Consider the following 22206-nt stretch of genomic DNA (forward strand, 5'->3'; position numbering starts at 1 on the left):
AACTTCATCGTTTTGATTGCCACGTTAGTTTTGATTTTTGTTTTGAAAAAAACTAGAAAATTCAAAGTTTGTGTATTTATATAAAGAAATAAAATTTAGATGATATAGAAAATTGTTGAAAGATTTGTGTATTAACAGGCAATTAACTCTTTTTTATATATTATGTTTTTCAAGTAAATAGTGACCTGTAAAGTTAATTATATCTTGCCATAATTTTAAAAGAATTATTCCGTTGCCGGGACTTGAACCCGGGTCTCTCGGGTGAGAGCCGAGTATCCTAACCAACTAGACTACAACGGATTTGACAGCAGAGGTGATGTGATTTATATCTAATACGCACGTGATTGTAATTGGATTTGACTGGATTACCTTCCTAAATATTGAAAAAAAGCTACTCCTTTATAAAAATTTTACATACGGGTACTATTTACAATTTACATAGTGAGCCTACTTTCATATAATCTTATTATAATATGCAATTACGATAAAGTCAGTGAAATATAGAATTTATTATTAAAATAATTAAAAGGGATTTTTTTTTAAGAGACTAAAATGGTGGAATGGAAAGCCATCTCTATCTCCATTTCTTTGTTTGTTAAATTTTTTTTTTCCATCCAACATGAAAATATCCATTCCATCCATTTAGCTAAGGAATGATCATTCCATTCCATTACATTTTTCTTTCTTCTTATTTGAATTTTAACAAAATTATATAAATACTATTATTTTATGTTATATTTAAATTTAATATCATCACAATTTTATAATAAAATTTAAATTTAAAATTTTTTAATAATTGAAAATTCCAAACACACTTCACACACTATACACTACACACACTTCACACATTTCACACACTACATATACTACACACACTACACACATTTCACACCGTTCACACACTACACGCACTTCACACACTACACACACCTACACACACTACACACACTGCACACTACACACTACACACACTTAACACATTTCACACACTACACATACTACATATACTATACACATTTACACATTTCACACACTACACACACTACACACATTTCACACACTACACAAATTCAAAAATAGGATGCTTGAAATATGTGAAATGTGAGTAGTGTTAGTAGTGTGTGAATTGTGTGAAATGTGTATAGTGCTTTTTTTGGTAGAATCAACATATTAATTATTAATATTTCATTCCATTCTATTTCTATATTAATTTGTAGTTATCAAACATAGAGATGGAATCAATCAAGGAATAACAGTTTCATTCCTTTTGCATTCCTTGTGCTTACCAAGCACAAGAATGGAATGAAATTGTCATTCCATTCTCATCTTCATTCCATTTACTCCTCATTCCATTCCATCATATCAAGAAGCCCCTAAGATAACAAATTAAAACACATTAATAACGAACAAATGAAATATATATAGCGTTTTTAGAGCATCATTAACTCCGGCCTGGCTCCAGGCCCCAAGTCCCTCCACGTCACCATTCCTCTAATTTTCAGGGCCGGGCCATAACTCTCATAACCCTGTAAACCCTATCCAGACCCCAACTATTAAATTGCACTATTCACAACTAAAAGCTATTTTACTCGTAAAATAGAAAATGTTGAGCAATTATAACATGAAACATTCAATCTTTGTTTGGAAATAAAAAACTACAAACATAGAAATTTTTAAAAAAATACAATGAAAAAGTCAGCCCATTAAAATTGAACAAATAATAAATACATAAAATTGAAATAAAGCCCAGTTCATTAAATATATTAAACCTAAAATTTTCTCCTTTCTCTTCTTCCCTTGCTCTGTTCCCCACGCAGTTATCTTCTTCACCTCTCTTCCATTTTCGTCAACTATTTCTTTCCTCAACTCCAAAATACAACAAATATAAAGGTATGTATATGCAACAACTCAACCAAATTCGATTTAAAAATTTTTTAAAAAATTTGAATTGTGGCCCGGCCCGAGAGCGTGCATCGCCGGCCCGAATAGCACCCAGGTGTTGCCTCCGGCCTCTCCGGCGACCCCAGTTGCGGCCTGGCCTGGCAGCGGTAATCATGCTCTTAGTGGCACCTAAATTAAGAGACAAAAAAATTAAAATCATTATTAATTAAAATAACAAATAAATAAATTAAAAGACTCCAATTCCTCTCCGGCTCTCCGTCAATTGAAGATTTGCCTTACAACCATGTTTATCTATACATTTTACAAAGCTAACGCTCTTGCAATGCAATTATACTCTGTCCGTCCCATAAGATTATGCACTCTTTCATTTTAGTCCGTCCCACAAAAATATGCATTTTTTAATTTTAAAAGCTCCTTTCTCTTTAATGAAGTGAGATCCATTCTTCACTAACAATACTTTAATTACTTTTTCTCTCTATCTCCTTCTTACTTTACCAATTTTGTCTTAAAACTTGTGCCGGTCATAAAGTGTATATTTTTTGGGGACGAGGGAGTATTAACTATTCCATGATCCAACCATTTTTCTTTAAATAGAAATTTTAGGAATGACATAAATTTTAATATAAACTTGCTTAGTAAAAGAGATAAAAAAATAATTGAATTATTATTATTATTAAAGAATATATAAAAAAAAAAGAATAATTGAACTGTTATTATTACAGAATGAGACTAACTTACTCTTAAAATGGAAATATAGTAGTACTACTAATTCTATGGGTCATGCTGAAATGACAAGAACTACTACTTCTTTTGAATGACTGAATTATAGTAATATAGAATTGTATAAACATCAGACTATTAAGATATGCAATAATTTATTTTCAAACAAAACTCACGTTACTAATTAGTACTCTATCCGTTCCATAGTAATGGAGGCAAAACTTTTTAGCACGGAAATTAAGAAAAATTGTGTTAGATGAGTTAAGTAAAGAGAGAATAAAATGAAAAATGAAAAAGGTAGGGAGATGAGAGAGAAAAAAGTAAAGTAAAGTAGGTGTGAAAAATAAAGGGAAATGACTCTATTACTATGGAACAAACGAAAATGGAAAAATGTCTCTGTTACTATGAAATGGAGGGAGTAGATATTTAGAACAACAAAAATATTTTTTCAATAATCGGCCAAACATTATAAAAGTGAGATTTTAATTATGTATTCTAAAACTAAGGGGGTGTTCGGTTTGTAAGATTGTATCCCGAATTAAATTAGTAGTGTGTTTGGTGCATGAGAATTAGTCTCTCAACTCAATTTAGTCTCTCCACTCAATTCGAGATGGATAATCATGGGATAATTAGCCCTAGCTAATCCCCTATAATTCACGACTCAATCCTAGATTGTATCTTGATATTATTTTATCTTGGCAATCGAACACCACCTGACGTACGGAAAATTTGCGTTCATATTATGCCACTTGAATGTAGATAACACGCAACGGAACTTATTAGAGAAGACGCTCTCTTGCTTTTTTCATCAACATACATACTCTAAAGTCTAAACCCTAAAACATAATCGGTAGAGAGAGATGGAATCAGACGAATCCACTGCAATTCCAATTCAATGGAGCCATGAAGCCAATTGGATCATCGCTCACGGCTCTCTCCAATCTACTGTCACCGTCGAGTCCTCCGACCACCCGATCGCAGAGCCTGACTCGGAAAACACAGCCACTAAATTTCCACTTATTCTCAAGCCTCCTACCCCCGATTTCGGTCACTGTGAAATTAAGAGTATGTTTTCTCGTCCTGTTTGCTTGTTTATTTTTTTTTATGAATTTTCAAATATGCCATCGCTGCTAGTGCGTTGTTTTGATTTACATCGCATCGCCTTTTATTGTTGATTTATAGATTTTTTCGTGACTGTAGGTTTAAATCATTATCTGATTCGGTTGTTTTTGAAAATTTTTGAACTATCGGGGTGGAGTAAGCTAGATCATGAATTTATGCGTTCGATTGTCCCCTCCTGATTTATGTGTTCAGTGTACTATTAGAATTTATTTTTCTTTTTTTCAATTTGATGATTGGCGCGTTTTCATTGAGTTCGTATTTTCTCTAAGGAGAAGAAATTTTGTTTCGCTTCAACTGGTACTTTGTGTTTGATAATACTAGCAAACTGTATTAGAGGTTCTGCATCGAAGGTTTTGTTTTCTTCATTTGCTGCATTGCATTCTTACATCTTCATGTAATGCAATAAATCCAGAAAAAGAGTAGGAGAATTTAGCTTCTGTTTAGGAGGAGATAATGTTCGGGAAATGAATATATTTATGTTCATAGATCTTATATAATTTTTCATTTAATTCTGGTTCCATTTGATCCTCATAAACTTATAGCAATGGTTCTTATGATGAATTGGAACATCATTTTTTTGCAGTATGTTTTAAGCAAACGTATGAGGTTCGCCAAATATATGTTCGGAGCACTGCACGCGCATATGAGATCTATTATGCAACTTCTCCTAATAGTATAAATGAGTATCTCTCTACTGTTCGGTGTGGTGTTGCTGAACGCGATGACAAAGTTCTCCAAACCAGTTGTGTTGAAGCAGAGGAGCATGGGGACTCTCTATCAGGAGACGTAGCTGCAGAAACTGCTTCAAGTGGGGGAAGTACTGCCACAAGTGAGGATGATTGGGTTAACATAAAAGTCCCTGGGACTGGGAGTAGCCCTGCTTCAGATAAGACCAATACCATTGGAGTGAACAATGTACAGGTATACATGAAATCTTCAACTCTTTGCATCAAAGTGGTGCGTTTTGTACACTGAAAAATGGTTCAATTACTCTACCAAACTAATGTCCATTCCAACTTGCAATCTGTGAATTTTGCACACCTACATGTATTCCTAATATACTCCATATTCTTGTTATCTTGTGAACAATAATATTTTGAAAAGCATTTACTTGTAGTTATCTATTATTTATATTAAGCCTATAGTTTTAGCAGTCTATGCATTTAAGTTATATAATTAGTGGTGATTCTTACTACCCCCGTCCACAAAAAATAGACAAAGTTGTAGATGGCAAGGGTTTTAGTGCGCAATTAGTAAAGTAAGAGAGTGAAGGAAAAGGTAATGAGAGTAGTGCTAGTGGTTTGTTTGGTCACATTATTAGTAGTATTGGTAATGTTTAAAACTTTCCATTTTTAGAATTGGTCTAATTTTGGTGGACGGACCAAAATGGTTAAACAAGTCTTTTTTGGTGGACGGAGGTAGTATTTGATAATATGCAGGTATATATTGAGAATTTTCATTTATTCACTATTTGGGGATGTGAAATGTTTTAATAGAAAAACTGCATCTGCCTCTTATACTCTGCATTTGATCATTGCTAGATGAATGCTGTTTTTTCTGCTCTAAAGAAGATTTCTGAATGAATTGATCACTTTTCTACCCATGCTCCTTCTGCAATTACCTTCCCCTGAAGGATTTTCTTACTGGTTATTACTTGATGAATTACCACATTAGCCACTAGTATACGTTTGGAGGGGATCCATAGTGCATTCGGAATTTCTATAAGCCTTTCATGCATTCATTACTATACCGGTGACATGTAGTATTTTTCTATTTTGCATACAACAGAGCCCAAAAATTTCATGTCATGGTGAATCCACATGTTGACTGTACTTTGTTCATGAAGTGTCTATCTCTGTACAAGAAACTGATTATGGTGCTTCATTTTAACTTCTATGCAGGACTTCTATGAGGCTACAGCACAAATAAGTGATTCAGAGCCTTGTTTGTCGCTTACAATTCGATTATTATCACTTCATGACAAAGGACATGTATATGTGGATGAAGTATATGTGTTTGTGGACCCTGTGGAGTCAACTGATTCTGGAAATGGGGCTGCACTGGCAGGAGGCTCGGCACAAAATTCTCTTATGGCCATGTTCATGCCAACCCTTCTGCAGTTATCCAAATCAGGTGTAAGCCGAGCTCAAGAAAAATCTGATGAAGTGCTTAAGAATAGTAACATGGAATTGGTATCAACAACAACCGACAGAATTGATTCTCCTCAGCAAGTTCTGAAGCCAAAGGAAGTTTGTAAGGATAATACTGAGTCAGCTGAACATCAGCAACACACTTCTGCAAAGAAATATTGTATGGCGGCAAATGAAAATAGTTTTCAGCCAAGTCATCTTGAAACAGCTATGGAACAGCTCGTCTCTCGACTGAGCAGAGTGGAAGATATATGTTTGAGGTTTGAAGAGAAAATGTTGAAGCCAATAGAGAGAATAGAGGAAAGGCTTCAACAAGTTGAGAATCAACTTGAGAAACTTGCCAAGAGTTCTCATGAGTCTGGTTTGCCACATTGCACAAGAATCTCTGCCCCTGAATTTTCTTGCAGTGGATCGGACACAAGCTCTTTCTACAATAATGAACTTGAAAAGAAGGATTTTACAAGTGATGACCTGCCTGACACCCCTGAGGCAAATTTTAATCCTGGCCTTATCATAACTGCTCCTGAGTTTTCATATGGTGAAGAGGAGGAAGATAATGATGATTTGAAACCATTGGAGGATTCTCATCGTGTGGAACCGAAGAAAACCTTGTCGATCGATGATGCTCTGGCAGCAGCACTTAACGGATTTATGTCTAGTGCAGTTTCTGAACCTATACAAATACCTATAGGTCTCCTTGGTGATGAAAATGAGGAAATTCAGTATCAGGGGCATGCTAAATTTTGTCAGACAGAGACTAGAGAATTCCCTGCTGCAGAGAGTGGCAGTACAGAGTCATCACAGAATGTTCAAGTCTTTACAATCGAGGCTCCTGATTTTTCTTTGGAAGAAACTGGCGGTGAGGAGCAATTGAATTCTGTCCAGTCCTTGTCCGATGTAGCTTCTGTTACTGAAAAGGAGAATGTGGACTTTGGTAATGAGATGGTCCCTCTTAGCAATAATTCTGCTGACACATCTGATTTTGGTATAAAAGAAAGCACAGATGAGTTAGTTTCACCATCTAATGGTAACTCCCCTGCTGCTTCTAATGGATGCTTGAATACGAGCTCCAAAGTAAATGTGATAGAGACTTACTTTGAAGGGAATACTACCAGTGGTCGTGATCAAATCACTAGCAGTTCTGCACCTAGTCCACCCAAAGACTCAACAGATACCAGCATGCATCAGATTTCTGACGAGAGTAACCTAGGAAAATTAAGTAGTAAGCCCGATGATCAGGATGCTGCTTCACAAGAGATCATAGGACAGGAGGCCAAGATTGTCTCTGAATCTGAGCAGCAACACGTAGCAGTAGAAAGCAGTGAAGATGACGCAGAGCATGTATCTGTCCCTTCTCACGCTGCTTCTTTTTTAGACTTCGAGTTACCTATTTTAGAGGTGAAGTTCACTTCTGAGTTGCGCATGGGTGCCAAGTCTGCCCTTGAAGCTCTTCTAGATGATGAAGCATCAGAATCGAATACTGAAGCTCCTCTCACCGATATGAAGAAAGTTGATGGTATTTGCGTTGATGGGCATGAAACAATAGATGTTTTGTCCAAAAACTGCCTTTTGGTAGATCTTGAAGTTTCTGCTGAAGACACGGCGGTCTCTTCACCTTTGGAGGGTGCACCATCTCACAGTCTATCTCATACAAGCAGCTCGGAAATGGACGTAAGTCTCATCTAATACTTCTGAGAATTGAGTCGTCACTATGTATATATGATGATATGGATAAAAATCGCATGTGCTGCAACCTTTCTTTTTATGAGACTATTTCAAAATTTGTGTATCCAGTTCATTGACAGGTTCAAATAATCGCAATTACAGAAATAAAACTATGACGAATCGTATCCTAAGATAAGGGAAGTATAATGAACAAAACTATCTAGGCAAGAACACTGCAACTCTCCGTCTAGCCTTCTAAGGCTCGGGGTTGGTGAAGAAATGAAATACGAGATGAGATAGAGTGCTGTAGATGAATTTAGTTGTTGAGGGAGCAACTTGGGAGTGAATTGAGCTTGGTGGTTTGCAAAGCAAGATGGTTGCAAGAAGCTTCAACTTTGTCTCCTTTTTGTTGAGCAGTTAACATCACATTTTGTAGCACAACGTTTTTGCATGGAACTGATTCACTGCAGTTCAAATTTATTGCCACCTTTGAAGCACTTGTTCCTCTAATGTTCCTGAATACTACATTCTCTACTTGCACTGCTGATTTCTGCATATCATTTTCATAAATACCAGAATTTAAATACTTTAATAAACATTATGGTAAAATGGAAATGGTGGTGATAATGTAGTTAATTACCTCTTTTTCACATTTTTTATTTTTATCACAGTAGTACTGATTTATGATTATGGGGTTGTGCACATTCCTCATCAATATGTCTTCAAACACTATATTCCTTGCAATTCCACTGCCTCCCTGCAAATAAATAATATTAGTATAACATTAAATACACTCCATATTTTACAAGTTAACTCATTTAAATTAATAGTTCTCAAAGTCAATAACATGATATCTATATGTACTTGACAAACTGAGATGGTCATCATAAAATAGAAATTGTACATTTAAACTATTTTTCTGAAAATTATGCCATGCAATTTTTAGGGTTAGGGAATTTAATTTACCTGCCAAGTCTTTATTCGGGCACCATTTGTTGTTCCTGTAAATGTTGCTCCTTTCACAAATACATTTGAAACATAATTTTCTGTGTTGTCTTCACCTAAGCTTCCAATGCTGCAAAATCAATAGTTTTGGCCTTTTTAGCTATGAAAATAATTCTTGAGTTACAAATAATGGTTTGTGAAGTATAAACAAAACAAAGGCAAAAATATTATACCTGATGCCATGGCCTGGTCCACAAGCTATGTTTCTCACATCAACATTTCTTGATCCATTCACTATGGAAACACAGTCATCACCTAATTGAAACCAATAAAAACCATTTACATTATTTAAGAAATTATATTGTCACAACCATAATCTAACTGATGTGCAAATTAAATCACCTGTTCTGATCTGAGAATCTAAAATTTTAATGTTGGAAGTTCTTGTGACATGAATCCCATCTGTGTTGGGGCTGTGTTCTGGTGCTTCCACTACAAGTTTTGAAGCTTCGACGTCGTTGCAATCCTGGAAAATCACATGCATCTGCTGTGCATTGAGAAGCCTCACGTTGCTTAGTGTTAGATTTGAGCAGTTTCTGAAGGTTAAAGCCTGCGTCACAAACAAAACATCAATTGGATTTTCATTTTTCAACTCCAAATTTTGAGAAATTGAAAAAGATTTTCAAGAAACTTACTGTTGGTGCACTTTGGCTTTGACAAGGCTACAAAAGTGACAAACAACACAAATATATTGTCAATAAAATAACACAACAAAAGAAACCTTATAGGAGTAATATATAAAGGAAATACTATTGTGTATAATTATTTATTAATGCATACCTTAGTCTTCTTGATTTTGCAAGAATTCTTCCACCATACTTCACCACTACCATCAATTGTTCCACCACCAAAAACTTCCATGTTTCTTACATCTTCAAACTTAATCCAAAGTCTTTTAGGGGTATCATACATCTTAGCAAAAGACTTGATTGTTCCTTGGATCTACAAAAAAAAAATGTTAATTATTTATAAAAAAATGTTTAATTATCCTTATTTATTTCAAAGTAGTGCAAGTTTATAAACGTACCTCCATTGAAATACCAGAGTGACACGGACCTGTAAAATCTACGTGTTTAACATAGTAAACTTTTCCTTTCGGCACCAAAATTTTGATTGATTCCAAAGAATTACATGCTTTGTCCCAAGCTTTCTTGAATGCCTTCAAAAACAACATAAACCATATCAATATTATAATGTATAATTTAATTATAATGTAATGCACATATATATATACCTGAGAATTGTCTGATTTTCCATCAGCTTTAGCTCCAAAAACTTCAACATTCAAGACTTGTTTTCGAGCAGTTGGAGGTGCCGGTTTCTTAGTATGTTTCGTTTTGTGGTGATGGGAATGTTTTTTGGCAAGACATGAGGAGGAACAACAAATCAAAATTATTAAAAATGTTGTAACAACATAACTAGTTGTTGGCCTCATCTCCTCCTAAAAATGGAGACAATTTTGAAGTGTGTATGTATGTTATATGTATGTATGTTATATGTATGTGTAGCTTCTCAACAAAGTAGAGAACAATGCATCTATTTCATGATCATCATAGATATGGTATATATAATGTTCACGTTTGCATATTCTGGTTTTAGAGTTAGGTTTGACTACTCTTCAGTCTTCAGTAGGTATATTTCAACTATGGAATTAGAGGAATGTATTGTGTTTCCTTACCAATTTTCTATGTATTCTATTGTGTGTGAAAATGTAACAATTAGGAATGTTATAATTGGGCAAAGCCCACTTAAGTGAAAAGTTGGTGCAAGAAAAATGGCTAACAAATAATTTAGTTTACAATAGGTAGTATTTTAATTAAGTTGGAAGCTAAGTTCTGGCGTGACAATCTCGACTAGGGGTAAGTTCAGATTTGGTTAAATGGAATTTAAGTAAGTGGTACAATTAAAAGATGTCACAGTTGGACCTGTCCTTTTAGAATTACCATTTATTTGTAGAAATAGTGGTAATACTTAATTTAATCTATTTTACCAATAATGTTTACTTAATAGCATCTGATATTTTCGAGAGCAAAAAAATCTTCTAATTACAATATTCAATATATATACTCCATCTGCCTTCATAAAAATAGAGACTTTTTCGATTTTGGTCCGTCCCATATAAATAGTTCGCTTCTAACTTTGGTAGCTTATTTCTTTCTAATGACGTGAACTCCATTTTCCACTAAAAATAGTTTTTCTTTCTATCCCACTTCTACTTTACCAATTATGCATTAAAACTCGTGTCGTCTCTAATTTTATGCGATGAATGAAATTAATTATTAGAGATGTCAGTGTAGCCAGAAACATGTGGACAAACCCAAATAGCCATCTGAATTTAGAAGGACATGATTGAAAATTGATAGCCTGGTAAATTTTACAACCTGGTTAGTCCGCACCTAATTAGATCACAACTTGAGTAGGACTGACCCGGAACCCGGTGGGTTGGACCTAGTTGAAACCGTCGTCTATTCTTCTGGTCCTGTTAGACAACTAATTCAACCATTTATTGAGGATATTTATAATATTATTATACAGAAAATTGTTTTCTATTTTATATTTAATATACATAGATTTTATTGATATAAAAATAGACAAATGAATTCGAAAAATCAAATTTACTATAAGAAAATTTTGAATTCTTAAACATAATTTTAATTTCTCAAAATATATTTATATTTATATTTTATTTTATTTATATACTCCATTCTTCTCACAATATGAGTCACATTTGGTGTGAACACAGATTTAGAAATGTAAAGAATAGTGGGTTGAAAAAGTTAGTGGAATATAAGGTCAATATACAACTTTGTCAATTTTTGGGGGACGTAAGTAGTATTTTATCATGTTTTAGTTTAAACATATAGTATCTCAAAATGATCATAATAATGTTTTACTCCATATTTTATAAATATGATTAATTTTCATCATTATATATTAGATTCATAGTATATTAGTCTCAAGAGCTAACCCAAAATCAAGTCATTTAAGGTTGGTGTTGAAAATTTCTAATCCTATATATAATTATATTGATACGAAATTTACTTAATCCTATATATAATTATATTGATACGAAATTTACTTAAATGGCCCAATTAACATTCCTATATATAATTATATTGAGACTTGGCCGTCCATATTTTATTGTTGACAAAAGATCAAATTCCTCATTGACTTTAATAAATAAAATTTGAATAAAACCTAATTCGTGTGACCTCTACTTTTCCAATTTGTATAAACGATTAAAAAGAGGTTTGAAGTAATAGTCAACATTCTTCTCAAGTCAACGAAGTGGATACTTGAGTAAATGCACTTTCTATATTATATTTTGGATCTTTTCAACGTGACATATTTTTTTTTTCTCAGAACTGTTTATTAGATGAATACTAATTTTACTACCCATTGTTTTTTCAATTAAAAAAACGATGTTTATTAGATGAATACTAATTTTACTACCCATTGTTTTTTCAATTAAAAAAACGATGTTTATTAGATGAATACTAATTTTACTACCCATTGTTTTTTCAATTAAAATAACGATTTTTGTTTAAATATTTGTACAAGTTTTGTTTGGGGGCTAGGTTAAGGTTCGCTTATTAATTTTTCTTACAATTAATTATTTATTTATTACTTCATATGTCGTTAAACTGATGTGAACAAAGTGGGTTAGGGGTTGTTTGGCAGAGAGTTAGGAGATGTGGCATTAATCATTATGATTAAACTAGGATGGTAAAAGTGGTCGAGTTTCCGGTATTTGCGTATAACTGCCAAACGGTCCACAATTAACGACTATGTTTAGTCAATAATTTTTTAAGAATTACATGTAAATTGTAATATGACATAATTCTCCACACAATGTGGAAAAATAACTTCTACTCCATATGATTGAAATTTGAACTCAAGCTGAGGTCAAGAAATAAGAGTCATGACATCTTTAGTCAATAATTAATGCACTATTTAACTATATAGTATTTGGGCTTGGGCGAAAACGCATATTGATGCTTGAAGTTTGGCAAATCGAGATATTTTAGAAATAAAAGAGTCTGATAGTACTACAGTGAAATATGGCATGTGCCCACCATATTTCCTCCGCCTGCGAATAGGAGTTTCGTTTTGCCATATTAGTCCGTCCGCGAATAAGAGTTTCGGTTCATTTTTACTATAAATAGTAATAGAGTTTCACACATTCTACTAACTCATTTCACTCACAATATATTTAGAACTAAGTAATAATATATACAAATGGAACTCATGTTCCACTAACTTTTTCCAATCACTTTTCTTAATATTTCTTAAAGATCGTCAAGAAATGAGACTCCAAATGGCGAATGGAGGGGATCAAACAAATCACCCAGTCACATTTTTTTAATATTTAATTATTTATTCTATCTTTTACATTTTCAATATTCTTTTCATCCACATATGTTTTTTATGATTTATAAATAACCATCGAACTCACCATTATATTTCTATTAATATTACTTGTATTAAAATATTTTGTCATTGCTAAATTTATAAAAAACACATAAGAATAACAAACAAACAAATTAGAAAAACAAATAAAAAATATAAATTACAACAATTGAAATTATCAAGATGGGGAAATAATCTTAGAAATGATTGTAATTTTAGATTGACTTGAAATTATCAGAGTTGAAGAATATATTATTCTATTGTCCGCTGTAAAAAAAGAGATACTAAAATACTTGTGATTTCTACAGTATAATTTAGATTCACCAAAAAATCCTTAACAATATTTCCTTCGTTTCACAAAAGATTGTTAATATTTCCTTCATTTCATAAAAGATGTTTCACTTTTCCTTTTAGTTTGTCCCGTTAAAATTGTTACATTTCCATTTCTGAAAAAAGTTTGGTCTTAATTAAATAAAAATTATATTTTTCTCTCAACTTAACACACAAAACAAAACCACCTAAAATTTCATGGCATTCCACAAGGGTGATATATTTTGTTAAACAGAGGGAGTACTACTTTTGCAAGTATACAAATGTGCAATGTAGTACAAAAGGTTTCGATCCCACATATAGGGGTTTAATTGCTAAAACTACTAAAAATGGTAAAATTTATTTAATTTTGGGTTTTGAATGGAAGACGAAATGCAAGGAAATCACAATAAAGATAGTAGACCACTCCTAACTTGTTTCAGATCACTTATTCATATGAATCATTTTTAATTCCTTTCCATTATTTATCGGTCATGTTGTTTTTATGTTCACATGCAGCTGATTACTGCTCGTGGAATTTTACGCCTTGAATAAGCTGATCACGTTTCCTACTTTACCCACCAACCTCTCACTCCTACAAGACACATAGTAAGCTTGAGGTTGGCTTCTACGAATATTCAACATACAAGCTCCACGCTGGACTACCCCAAACTAGTTTTAGTTGTAGAGTTTATAATCATGTTAAGCTCCCCACTCCAAGTTAAAGAGATATTGAAGTTAAGGGCATAAATGATAAACATAAAAATCATTCAAAACAATTCAAAGATTCATATTTACAAGCTTCTTGAGTAGGGGATAAATTTCTAAAATTTTATTTAAAAATAAATTTTCAAGTAATATAGATTGTAGTGCGGGCTTTTATATTATATATGTACTCCGTAAGATATGAACAAATTTTGAAACTTTATAGTAGATTTTTTTTAAAAAAAATAAGATATTTTTTGTGCGGTAAACAATAGCAAATTTGGTCCCTATGCATAGAGGACGAAAAATTATAATTTTTGTTATTATTGTTATGGTTAATATTGTTGGAATTTATGCCCGTTCAAAAGACTTTTGACCAACTATAATTTCAATGAGACATTTAATTTCGTGAAATTAAATGATATAATGTCGATTTGTGTTTGGAGTAGATGACCGTGATATATTCATCTTCTAAAATCCGATTCCCGGTGAGTGAGAAATAATGGATTAAAGTTGTGCAAAATTGCAAATTAATTAAATGAGCTATGAGAGAAGCTATGTGATTAATTAAGAGAGTTAATTACCCCACATTGAAAGTAACAAGCTTATTAGTCAAATATTTAATAAGAAGGATTATTACATGTAATAATTCTAGTGGACTAAGATGGGCTGTAGAGCCCACACGCGCGCAGCCCCACTGCGAGCCTCGAGCCCGAGCCGGTGCTCGATCTCGTGTCATTTTCCTTGGACTTGGACTCCTGAGCCCGTGCCCTTGTCCTTGGATCTTGGCAATTGGTCTTTGGACTGTTCTTTGGGCTTGGTCGTGTGGCTCGGTGGTTGGGTTCGACCCCAAGCAGGTCTAGTTCTTCTTAGACCACCACCGTTTCTACGTCAGCGAGCCAAGCGGGATGATACCTCGTCAGTATGACTCGGTAAAGCCAACGTGGTTGACACGTGACAGTCCACGTCGTTAACGAACCTAGACGCGTCTAGATTCAACCTCTCAGCGCTCGTAACGGCTTGTATCGCCTCGTAACCGCCGACCGTTATAGTCTAGCAATGATGACAGCCATTATGGCTGTTGACCCCTGCAGCGGACCGAGCCTATAAATAGGCTAGCCATTCTATGCATTCTAGACAACATCAAATACTAGAAGCATTCTGCATCATAAGCTCTCTCCCTCTCCTGCATTGTTTTTCTGTCGAAAGCTCTGCCCTCTCCTATATCCAATTCGCCGGAGCTTTGCTGATAGCGGTGCTGCTTCACCAGAGATGTAGCCGTTTTATCTTTGGGGACGTAACGCCAATCCGAAGAGCACTACCAGGGCGTATCTCGTCTTGCAGAAAGAGGACTCCTCGACTCGGCTAACAACTTTTCACGATTTACTGTTTCGACTTCTATATTGTAATTTGTTTCAATTTGTTCTTCTGTATTCCTTTTTGGTTTGTATTACGCCCGGTTTATATCTTGTAATTCCTGAACTCAACAAATATAATATAATAAAGATTATTAAATTTTAAAAAAATACTCCCTCCGTCCACGAATAGGAGTCTCATTTCTATCCGGCACGAGTTTTAAGACATGTTAAGAAAAATGGGTGGAAGAAAGTTAGTGGAATAGAGGTCCCACTTGTATATATTAGTTTTAAATGATATGTGAGTAGAATGAGTTAATGGAATGTGAGGTCTCTTTACCATTTATGGTAATTATGAACCAAGACTCCTATTCTTGGACGGACCAAAATAGAAAAACAGGATTCCTATTCGTGGACGGAGGGAGTATTTATCTACTCCTTGGTTGACCACACGTGCATGAGAAAAGTAGTATCATCAATTTTTCATTTACATGGAGAAGAGAGAGACCATGGACTCGAATAAACTTGACCATAATAGTTTGAGCCCAGTATTTCTTAACTTTCCAAACTTTTTGTCAATAATTCTGACAAAAGTAAAGGCCAAATGTGGTCTTAGACATATGACGTTTTTACGATTTTGGCCTTAGACATTACGTTTTGAATTATTGTATCCCACACATTTAAACTTGGGCCAGAATCAGTCCATTTTGGATGGTTCTGTCTAAAAGTAACGTTCAACGACTATTTAATCGATTTCGACCAGATTAAACATATTTATTAGATTTTTTAATTATTTCATTAATAAAATTATTCTTAAAAAAATTAAAAAATCAAAACCTTCGTTCCAATTCAACTTCAAACAAATTTGAATGGATTTGTTTCTGAACCATGAAAATATCAACTTTCATTCTCAGTTTCTAAGGCTTCAGATTTTCTTACCAGGAGCTGACCAACTTCGGCGCCGCCGATGAGTTGGTAGCTTTGACCATGTCTTCTTCGTTCTTGCAGCATTATTAAGCATTGGGAGATTTAGTTTTAACACTGTTTGTCTTTTTCTTAGCTAATGTACATTCTGTGTAGCAGCTGCGGTGTGAGAGAGATTTTGATTTTTTAATTTATTTTTTGTTAAATAATACTCCCTCCGTTTCACTATAGTTGAGGCGGAACTTTTGGGCACGGAGTCTAAGAAATGATGTTGGGTGTGTTAAATAAATAGATAAAAAAGTAAGAGAGAGCAAAAGGTTGAGAGAATAAAGTATAAAGTGAATAAAGTAGAGATAATAAAGTAAAAGAGAGTAGAGTAAGAAAGAAAAAAAAGTTACCATATATAGAAATGATTCAACTATGAAGAAACTTTACGAAATGGAAAAATGACTCAACTATAGTGAAATAGAGGGAGTAATTTTTATTTTTGAAATAATTAAAAAATCTAATAAAAATGCTTAATTTCGGCAAAATTGGCTTAAACAGGCGTTGACCGTTACCTTTAGATGGAGCCGTTCAAAGTGGTCTGATTCCGGTCCCAGTTCAAATGTGTGGGATGCAATAATTCCAGAGTAAAGGCCAAAAGTCCAAAACTGACGGTTCCGTCAAATTGTAACGGTCAACATCGTTTTTTTTTTATCGCCTTCCTGGCGGAGGGTTAGGCGGACCTTCAACCTGTAACGGTCAACATCGTTTAACCCTATTTTGACCCAATTAAGCATTTTAATTAGACTTTTTTATTATTTTAAAAAATAAAATATAATGATAAAAATGCAATTAGATTAATATTTAAAAAAAGGAAAAAAGATTCTTCTTTGCAACTGAATTCTATTGACTTTCAATCGACTTTCAATCCCTGTTCATCCAAATCTGTAAATCCGTATCTCAATTCCTCGCCAAATCCACTAATTCCTCCAGTTCCTTTTGTGTTATAAGAAATCGCAATCACTCTCCACAAATGGGATACACACACAGACTCAGAGAGGGGTTGTAGCAAATAAAATGGAAACAAATATTAGTTGAGGGTATATAATAGTCATCCCCAATTATTGAGAATTTTATAAAAGGTCCGTTCGTAGTTCGTTACACGGAATTGGAACTAAAATTCTGTAATTAAATTCCAAATCCACTGTTCGTTTAACAAAGGAGTTTGAATTATTATTCAAAGTGTGTGTAAAACTGCAGTGTGTGTGTGCGCGCGTATGCGTGTGAATAGTAATGTTGACTATAAGGAAATTTTATGTTAGATGATATATTTATAACAAGTTAAATATGGAAAAGATAAAAGAGGAAAAACATTTATGTGCATAAAGTATATTTACATAGTTATGTCGACCAGTTGACAGTGGGCCAACCAGTTGCCGATGGCGACACACATCTTGTCCTCCGGTATTCGTTGACCTCACCCATTAGCTCCATCGTTAGGCGGGCGGTGCTCCTCCAGCCATTGCACGTACTCCATATCAAATAGTGCCGCACCTAGAAAAATCCACATAATCAATTCAGCACCCTCGAGATTCACATCCAACTTTTCTCATGCAGCTGCAATTCACCAACCACGCACATGGATGAGATAAATATTCTCATCCTTACTTTTTTTAATTTAAAAAAAATTGTACCCATGAGTTATGTTGGTATAAGGGAGGCCTTGCTCTCTTGTATTCACATTTCCACCCAATAAAATTCCTTAAAGAAAAAAATGTACATTTGGAAAATTTTTAGTCATGGCCTCCTCAATGTATGTTTTAGTGTGTGCGCGTGAAGTGTGCAGTGCATGTGCGCAAGTGCGTGCGCGTGAATAGTAATGTTGACCATAAGTAAGTTTTATGTAAGATGATATATTTATAATATATTCAATATGAAAAAGATACTCCCTCCGTTCCATAGTAATGGAGGCAAAACTTTTCGGCACGGAGATTAAGAAAAATTGTGTTAGGTGAATTAAGTAAAGAGAGAATAAAGTGGAAAATGAAAAAGGTAGAGAGATGAAGATAGAAAAAAGTAAGAGAGAGTAAAGTAGATGTGGAAAAATGTGTTGACTTTTACTAAAAAGGGAAATGACTCTATTACTATGGAACGAACGAAAATGAAAAAACGCCCCTATTACTATGGAACGGAGGGAGTAAAAGAGAAAAAACATTCATGTGTATAAAGTATTACATAGTTACCCCTTAATTAATAGTATATACATACAAGTGTTATTGATTGGTTTTAATGTTTAGAGGTAATGAATAGGAATGTGTTTTTGTGTACTGAGTGTTTTTCTTTTATATACTACATTAATCAATCCGTCTCATAAAATTAGCACAATTTAATATGACAACGGTTTTAATTAGCAATTAGTAAAGTAAGAAAAATAAAGATAAAATATAATGAGAGTAATATTAGTAGATTATGGAATCCACATTATTAATACTACTCACTCCGTCCCACAAAAGATGTCACACTTTCTTTTTTAGTTTATCCCACTAAAGATATCACATTTTCATTTTTAGAAAAAGTTCTCTCTCACAATAATATAAATATTATATTTTCTCTTTCCACCTAACAAACAAAATAAAATCTCCTAAAATCTCGTGCCGTCCTACAAGTGTGACATCTTTTGTGGGATGGAGGGAGTACTAGTATTAGTTGTTCAAAAGTTATTTTTTTGTTAGAACTAGTCTAATTTTAAGGCATGAACTAAAATGATGAAACTAGTTAATTTTTATAGGACAGATCGAGTAATATTTTGAAAGGGGTAATGGATATATTTTATTTTATTTGTTGGCATAGTTTTATTAAGAATTCTACTAAGATTCCTGACTAGAAATAAAAATGAGTATTATTTGACTTGTCCAACTTACTTTGTAATTTAAACTTCGATACCGCGTGTATATCATGCAAAATGCAATTAATAATAAATGCATTTTACCATATAAAATAGATAACATGTAAGCATTTTGCAGGTGTCTAGTAAGATTCGATATGTGATAAAGATAATAATTACCTGTGTGACAAAGCCTTGGAGAACAGAGACATTTTTAATGTCAATAGCCATTTGTGCCATGTAAGTGTTCACATCTGGTGGCATAGTGAGAGTGTCATCGTTGATTCAACGTCTCGAACCCATCAGTGATCGCCTCTTCCGCTTCGTCGGTCGACCGCTGCAGCCCACAAAGCCCCGCCTGTTGCTGCTCCGTCAAGCCCTCCCCAAGGGTCAACAATCCGGGATTTCTCCTCAAGGCTTCTTGCATCTTCTTGCTCATAGACCTCGTCATCGGCCGGTGTAGGTCTTTGATCGGGCTTGGCGCATATGATGCGTGACGGTTTGATTCTCATCATACACATTTTCTCATATTACTTTATTCTCTCTACTTTTCCTTTTCTCCTATTTTATTATATATTTATTTTTCTCTTTTTAATCTCCGTGCCGAAGAGAAATTACTCTACTACCGCGGAATGGAGAGCATTTTGTATAAATTCAGTATCATCTTAATTTTATAATATTTAGATTTTATAATAAAACTAAAATTTTAGAATTTTCGAATAATTGAAAAAAAGAATTTACACTACACAAATTGCTTCACACTGCACACACACTGCACATACTATACACTAAGGAAAAAAGAAAATCAATTAGATTTCAACCGATCACAATATGTTGCGGATATGCTTTCTAAAGCTTTTCCGACTTCAAAGTTGAAGTTGGTAAATGTGTTGCAAAAATGATAAAATTGTTTTAGGAGGAAAAAATATGTCTACTTATGCATCTTGCAACTTAAATTTCGGTAGCATCTTATTCCAAGTTTCACTCCAACAAAAATGTCTATCAGAATAACGGGAAAGAAATGTTTTTTCCATATATCAAGCAATTTCTCCATTGCCGCCTTTAGTCGTGGCGGGTGCGGTTGAGCCAGAGGGTGCTGAGGGAGCGGAGGCGGTTGAAGTACTCACCGATGACCAGAAAACACTGCGCGGCTTGGCGGGTCGTCAGATGCAGCCGCAGCTGGCGAAGGGTTTGCTGCCTCAAGATATCACCCTGTAATTAAAATTAAACCAACCATTTTTTTTTACTTTAATTAATTAAAGTTATACAAAAATAATAATAAGAATAATGATTGATGAGTGTTTATTACACAACTCTTCGTACATGAATGTTGACTATATGGAAATAAAGATTAATGAGTGTTTAAGTTTGGTGATATATTTACGAAAAATAAAATATGGAATGTGTGAATGTGAAGAGTGAGTGTGCGCGCGCGCGTGCGCGTGCATGTACCGCATGCGCCTGAATAGTAATGTTGTCCAACTTATGTTACAATTTAAAGTTTGCTAACGCGTGTATATCATGCAAATGAAAGAAGCAATTAATGATAAATGCATTTACCAAAAATAGATAACAGGTAAGCTTAGCAAGATCGATATGGGATAATAAGACATTTAACGTGGTCTAGTATATTAATTTTTTAAAATATAAATCTTAGCAATATTTTATCACTCATATTCAAACAAAATGGAGATATACAAGAACCTATAGTTGGGCGAACTTTTTCACTGTATTTTCAAGTCAAAGATTAGTGATATTTACATCTTCAAATCTTCAAATTGTATGCGTTATTTTTCTATAGTAGATGTTATAAATCCGAACACTAACATTTTCCCCATTTTTATACAGTGAAATAAAGCAACATATGCATCATCAATTCAATATAATAATTAACCTAATTAAGCCATGGAATTTTTCTGGTGACCAAGGGAACTAAATGTCTAATTAAACATTATTCAAGGAAAATGTAGTTTAATTAGAAAATCCACTCTGTATAAACATAAATGCAATTACACTAAATTTAATTATCAAAAAAATAATAAATTGAGTAAAATTAATTACCTGTGTGGCAACGCCTTGGAGAGCAGAGACTTGTTTAGTGGCAATAGACATTTGTGTCATGTATTTGTTCAGATCTGGTGGCATAGTGAGAGATCGATCCAACGTCTATGTGGATAAGATATACTATAAAAGAGAAAAAGCATTTACGTGTGTATATCATGCAAAGACGCAATTAATAATAGATGCATTTACCATAAATAGATAACATGTAAGCATTTCACAGTGAGATTTAATATGGGATAAAGATTTGGAATTGAAATATTATGGATAAGTCAATTCCAAAGTCGTTGTTCTTTAAACAAAGGATTTGAATTATAATTCAAAGTGTGGGTAAAGGTGCAGTGTGTGTTTTAGTGTGCGTGCGCGCGCGCGTGCATGTGCGTGTGCGTGTGCATGTGCGTGCGTGTGAATAATAATGTTGACTATAAGGAAATTTTATGTTAGATGATAGTATATTTATAACAAATAAAATATGGAAAAGATAAAAGAGAATTATATGCAAAGTATTTATATATTTACATAGTTTTTTTTTTAGTTCATACTTTTTTATTAATTAACAATTACTCATACATATTATTTATATGTTTAGATAGTTACCCCTTAATTAATACTGGTATATACTTGAAATGTTGTTATTGATTGGTTTTAATGTTTAGAGGCAATGAATAGCAATGTGTATTTGTGTACGAGTGATTTTCTTTTAGATACTCATCGCTATCCGTCTCATAAAATTAGCACAATTTAAAATGACAAGGGTTTTAATTCACAAATAGTAAAATATGAAAAATAAAGATAAATGTGATGAAAATAATATTAGTAAATTGTGGAATACACATTATAAATAAGCATTTTGTTGTTCAAATTTTTTTTATTAGAACTAGTCTAATTTAAGGCATGAACCAAAACGACAAAACTAGTTAATTTTTATAGGACGAACGGAGTAATATTTTGAAGGGAGTGGTGGATTTGTTTTATTTTATTTTATTTTAAGAATTCTACTAAGATTCCT

At 33.6% G+C, this 22206-nt stretch overlaps 2 protein-coding genes and 1 non-coding gene across 5 annotated transcripts; 1 reads left to right on the plus strand and 2 right to left on the minus strand.

The window, feature by feature from the left end:
• Positions 1–227: 227 nt before the first annotated feature.
• On the minus strand, positions 228–300 carry TRNAE-CUC (transfer RNA glutamic acid (anticodon CUC)). Its single transcript has one exon. It is a non-coding gene; the product is annotated as a tRNA-Glu (tRNA).
• Positions 301–3407: 3107 nt separating this feature from the next.
• LOC125189126 (40S ribosomal protein S27) lies at positions 3408–8056 on the plus strand. 3 transcript variants are annotated; one of them, XM_048086348.2, is made up of 4 exons: positions 3408–3687; positions 4328–4665; positions 5646–7565; positions 7689–8056. In XM_048086348.2, the coding sequence occupies exons 1-4, from the start codon at positions 3483–3485 to the stop codon at positions 7707–7709; spliced, it is 2484 nt and encodes an 827-aa protein (XP_047942305.1). In that variant the 5' UTR covers positions 3408–3482; the 3' UTR covers positions 7710–8056. The 3 variants fall into 3 exon arrangements, with proteins under 3 accessions (XP_047942305.1, XP_047942306.1, XP_088915559.1); XM_048086349.2 differs by having other exon boundaries at positions 7722–8056; XM_089059433.1 differs by lacking the exon at positions 7689–8056 and having other exon boundaries at positions 5646–7683.
• Positions 6907–10067, minus strand: LOC125189127 (polygalacturonase QRT2-like). The gene is made up of 9 exons (XM_048086351.2): positions 9799–10067; positions 9592–9723; positions 9345–9506; positions 9200–9226; positions 8907–9114; positions 8738–8819; positions 8526–8634; positions 8200–8316; positions 6907–8109 (listed from the first exon to the last, which is right to left on the minus strand). Exons 1-9 carry the CDS (start codon positions 9997–9999, stop codon positions 7876–7878), a joined length of 1272 nt encoding a protein of 423 aa, XP_047942308.1. The 5' UTR covers positions 10000–10067; the 3' UTR covers positions 6907–7875.
• Between the last annotated feature and the right edge of the window lie 12139 nt (positions 10068–22206).

This window comes from Salvia hispanica, chromosome 5 (genome assembly GCF_029641045.1).
Source record: "Salvia hispanica isolate PSC_SH4W2 chromosome 5, Shi_PSC_v1, whole genome shotgun sequence".
Lineage (NCBI taxonomy): Eukaryota > Viridiplantae > Streptophyta > Magnoliopsida > Lamiales > Lamiaceae > Salvia > Salvia hispanica.

Excerpts from the sequence above, each read along its gene's own strand:
- LOC125189126 (XM_048086348.2), top strand. The coding sequence starts at position 3,483 with ATGGAATCAGACGAATCCACTGCAATTCCAATTCAATGGAGCCATGAA. Across the intron at positions 4,666-5,645 it reads TTGGAGTGAACAATGTACAG|GACTTCTATGAGGCTACAGC; the intron begins GTATACATGAAA and ends ACTTCTATGCAG. Across the intron at positions 7,566-7,688 it reads CAAGCAGCTCGGAAATGGAC|TTCATTGACAGGTTCAAATA; the intron begins GTAAGTCTCATC and ends TTGTGTATCCAG.
- LOC125189127 (XM_048086351.2), bottom strand. The coding sequence starts at position 9,999 with ATGAGGCCAACAACTAGTTATGTTGTTACAACATTTTTAATAATTTTG. Across the intron at positions 9,227-9,344 it reads GCAAAATCAAGAAGACTAAG|CCTTGTCAAAGCCAAAGTGC; the intron begins GTATGCATTAAT and ends TCACTTTTGTAG. Across the intron at positions 8,317-8,525 it reads CCCGAATAAAGACTTGGCAG|GGAGGCAGTGGAATTGCAAG; the intron begins GTAAATTAAATT and ends ATTTATTTGCAG.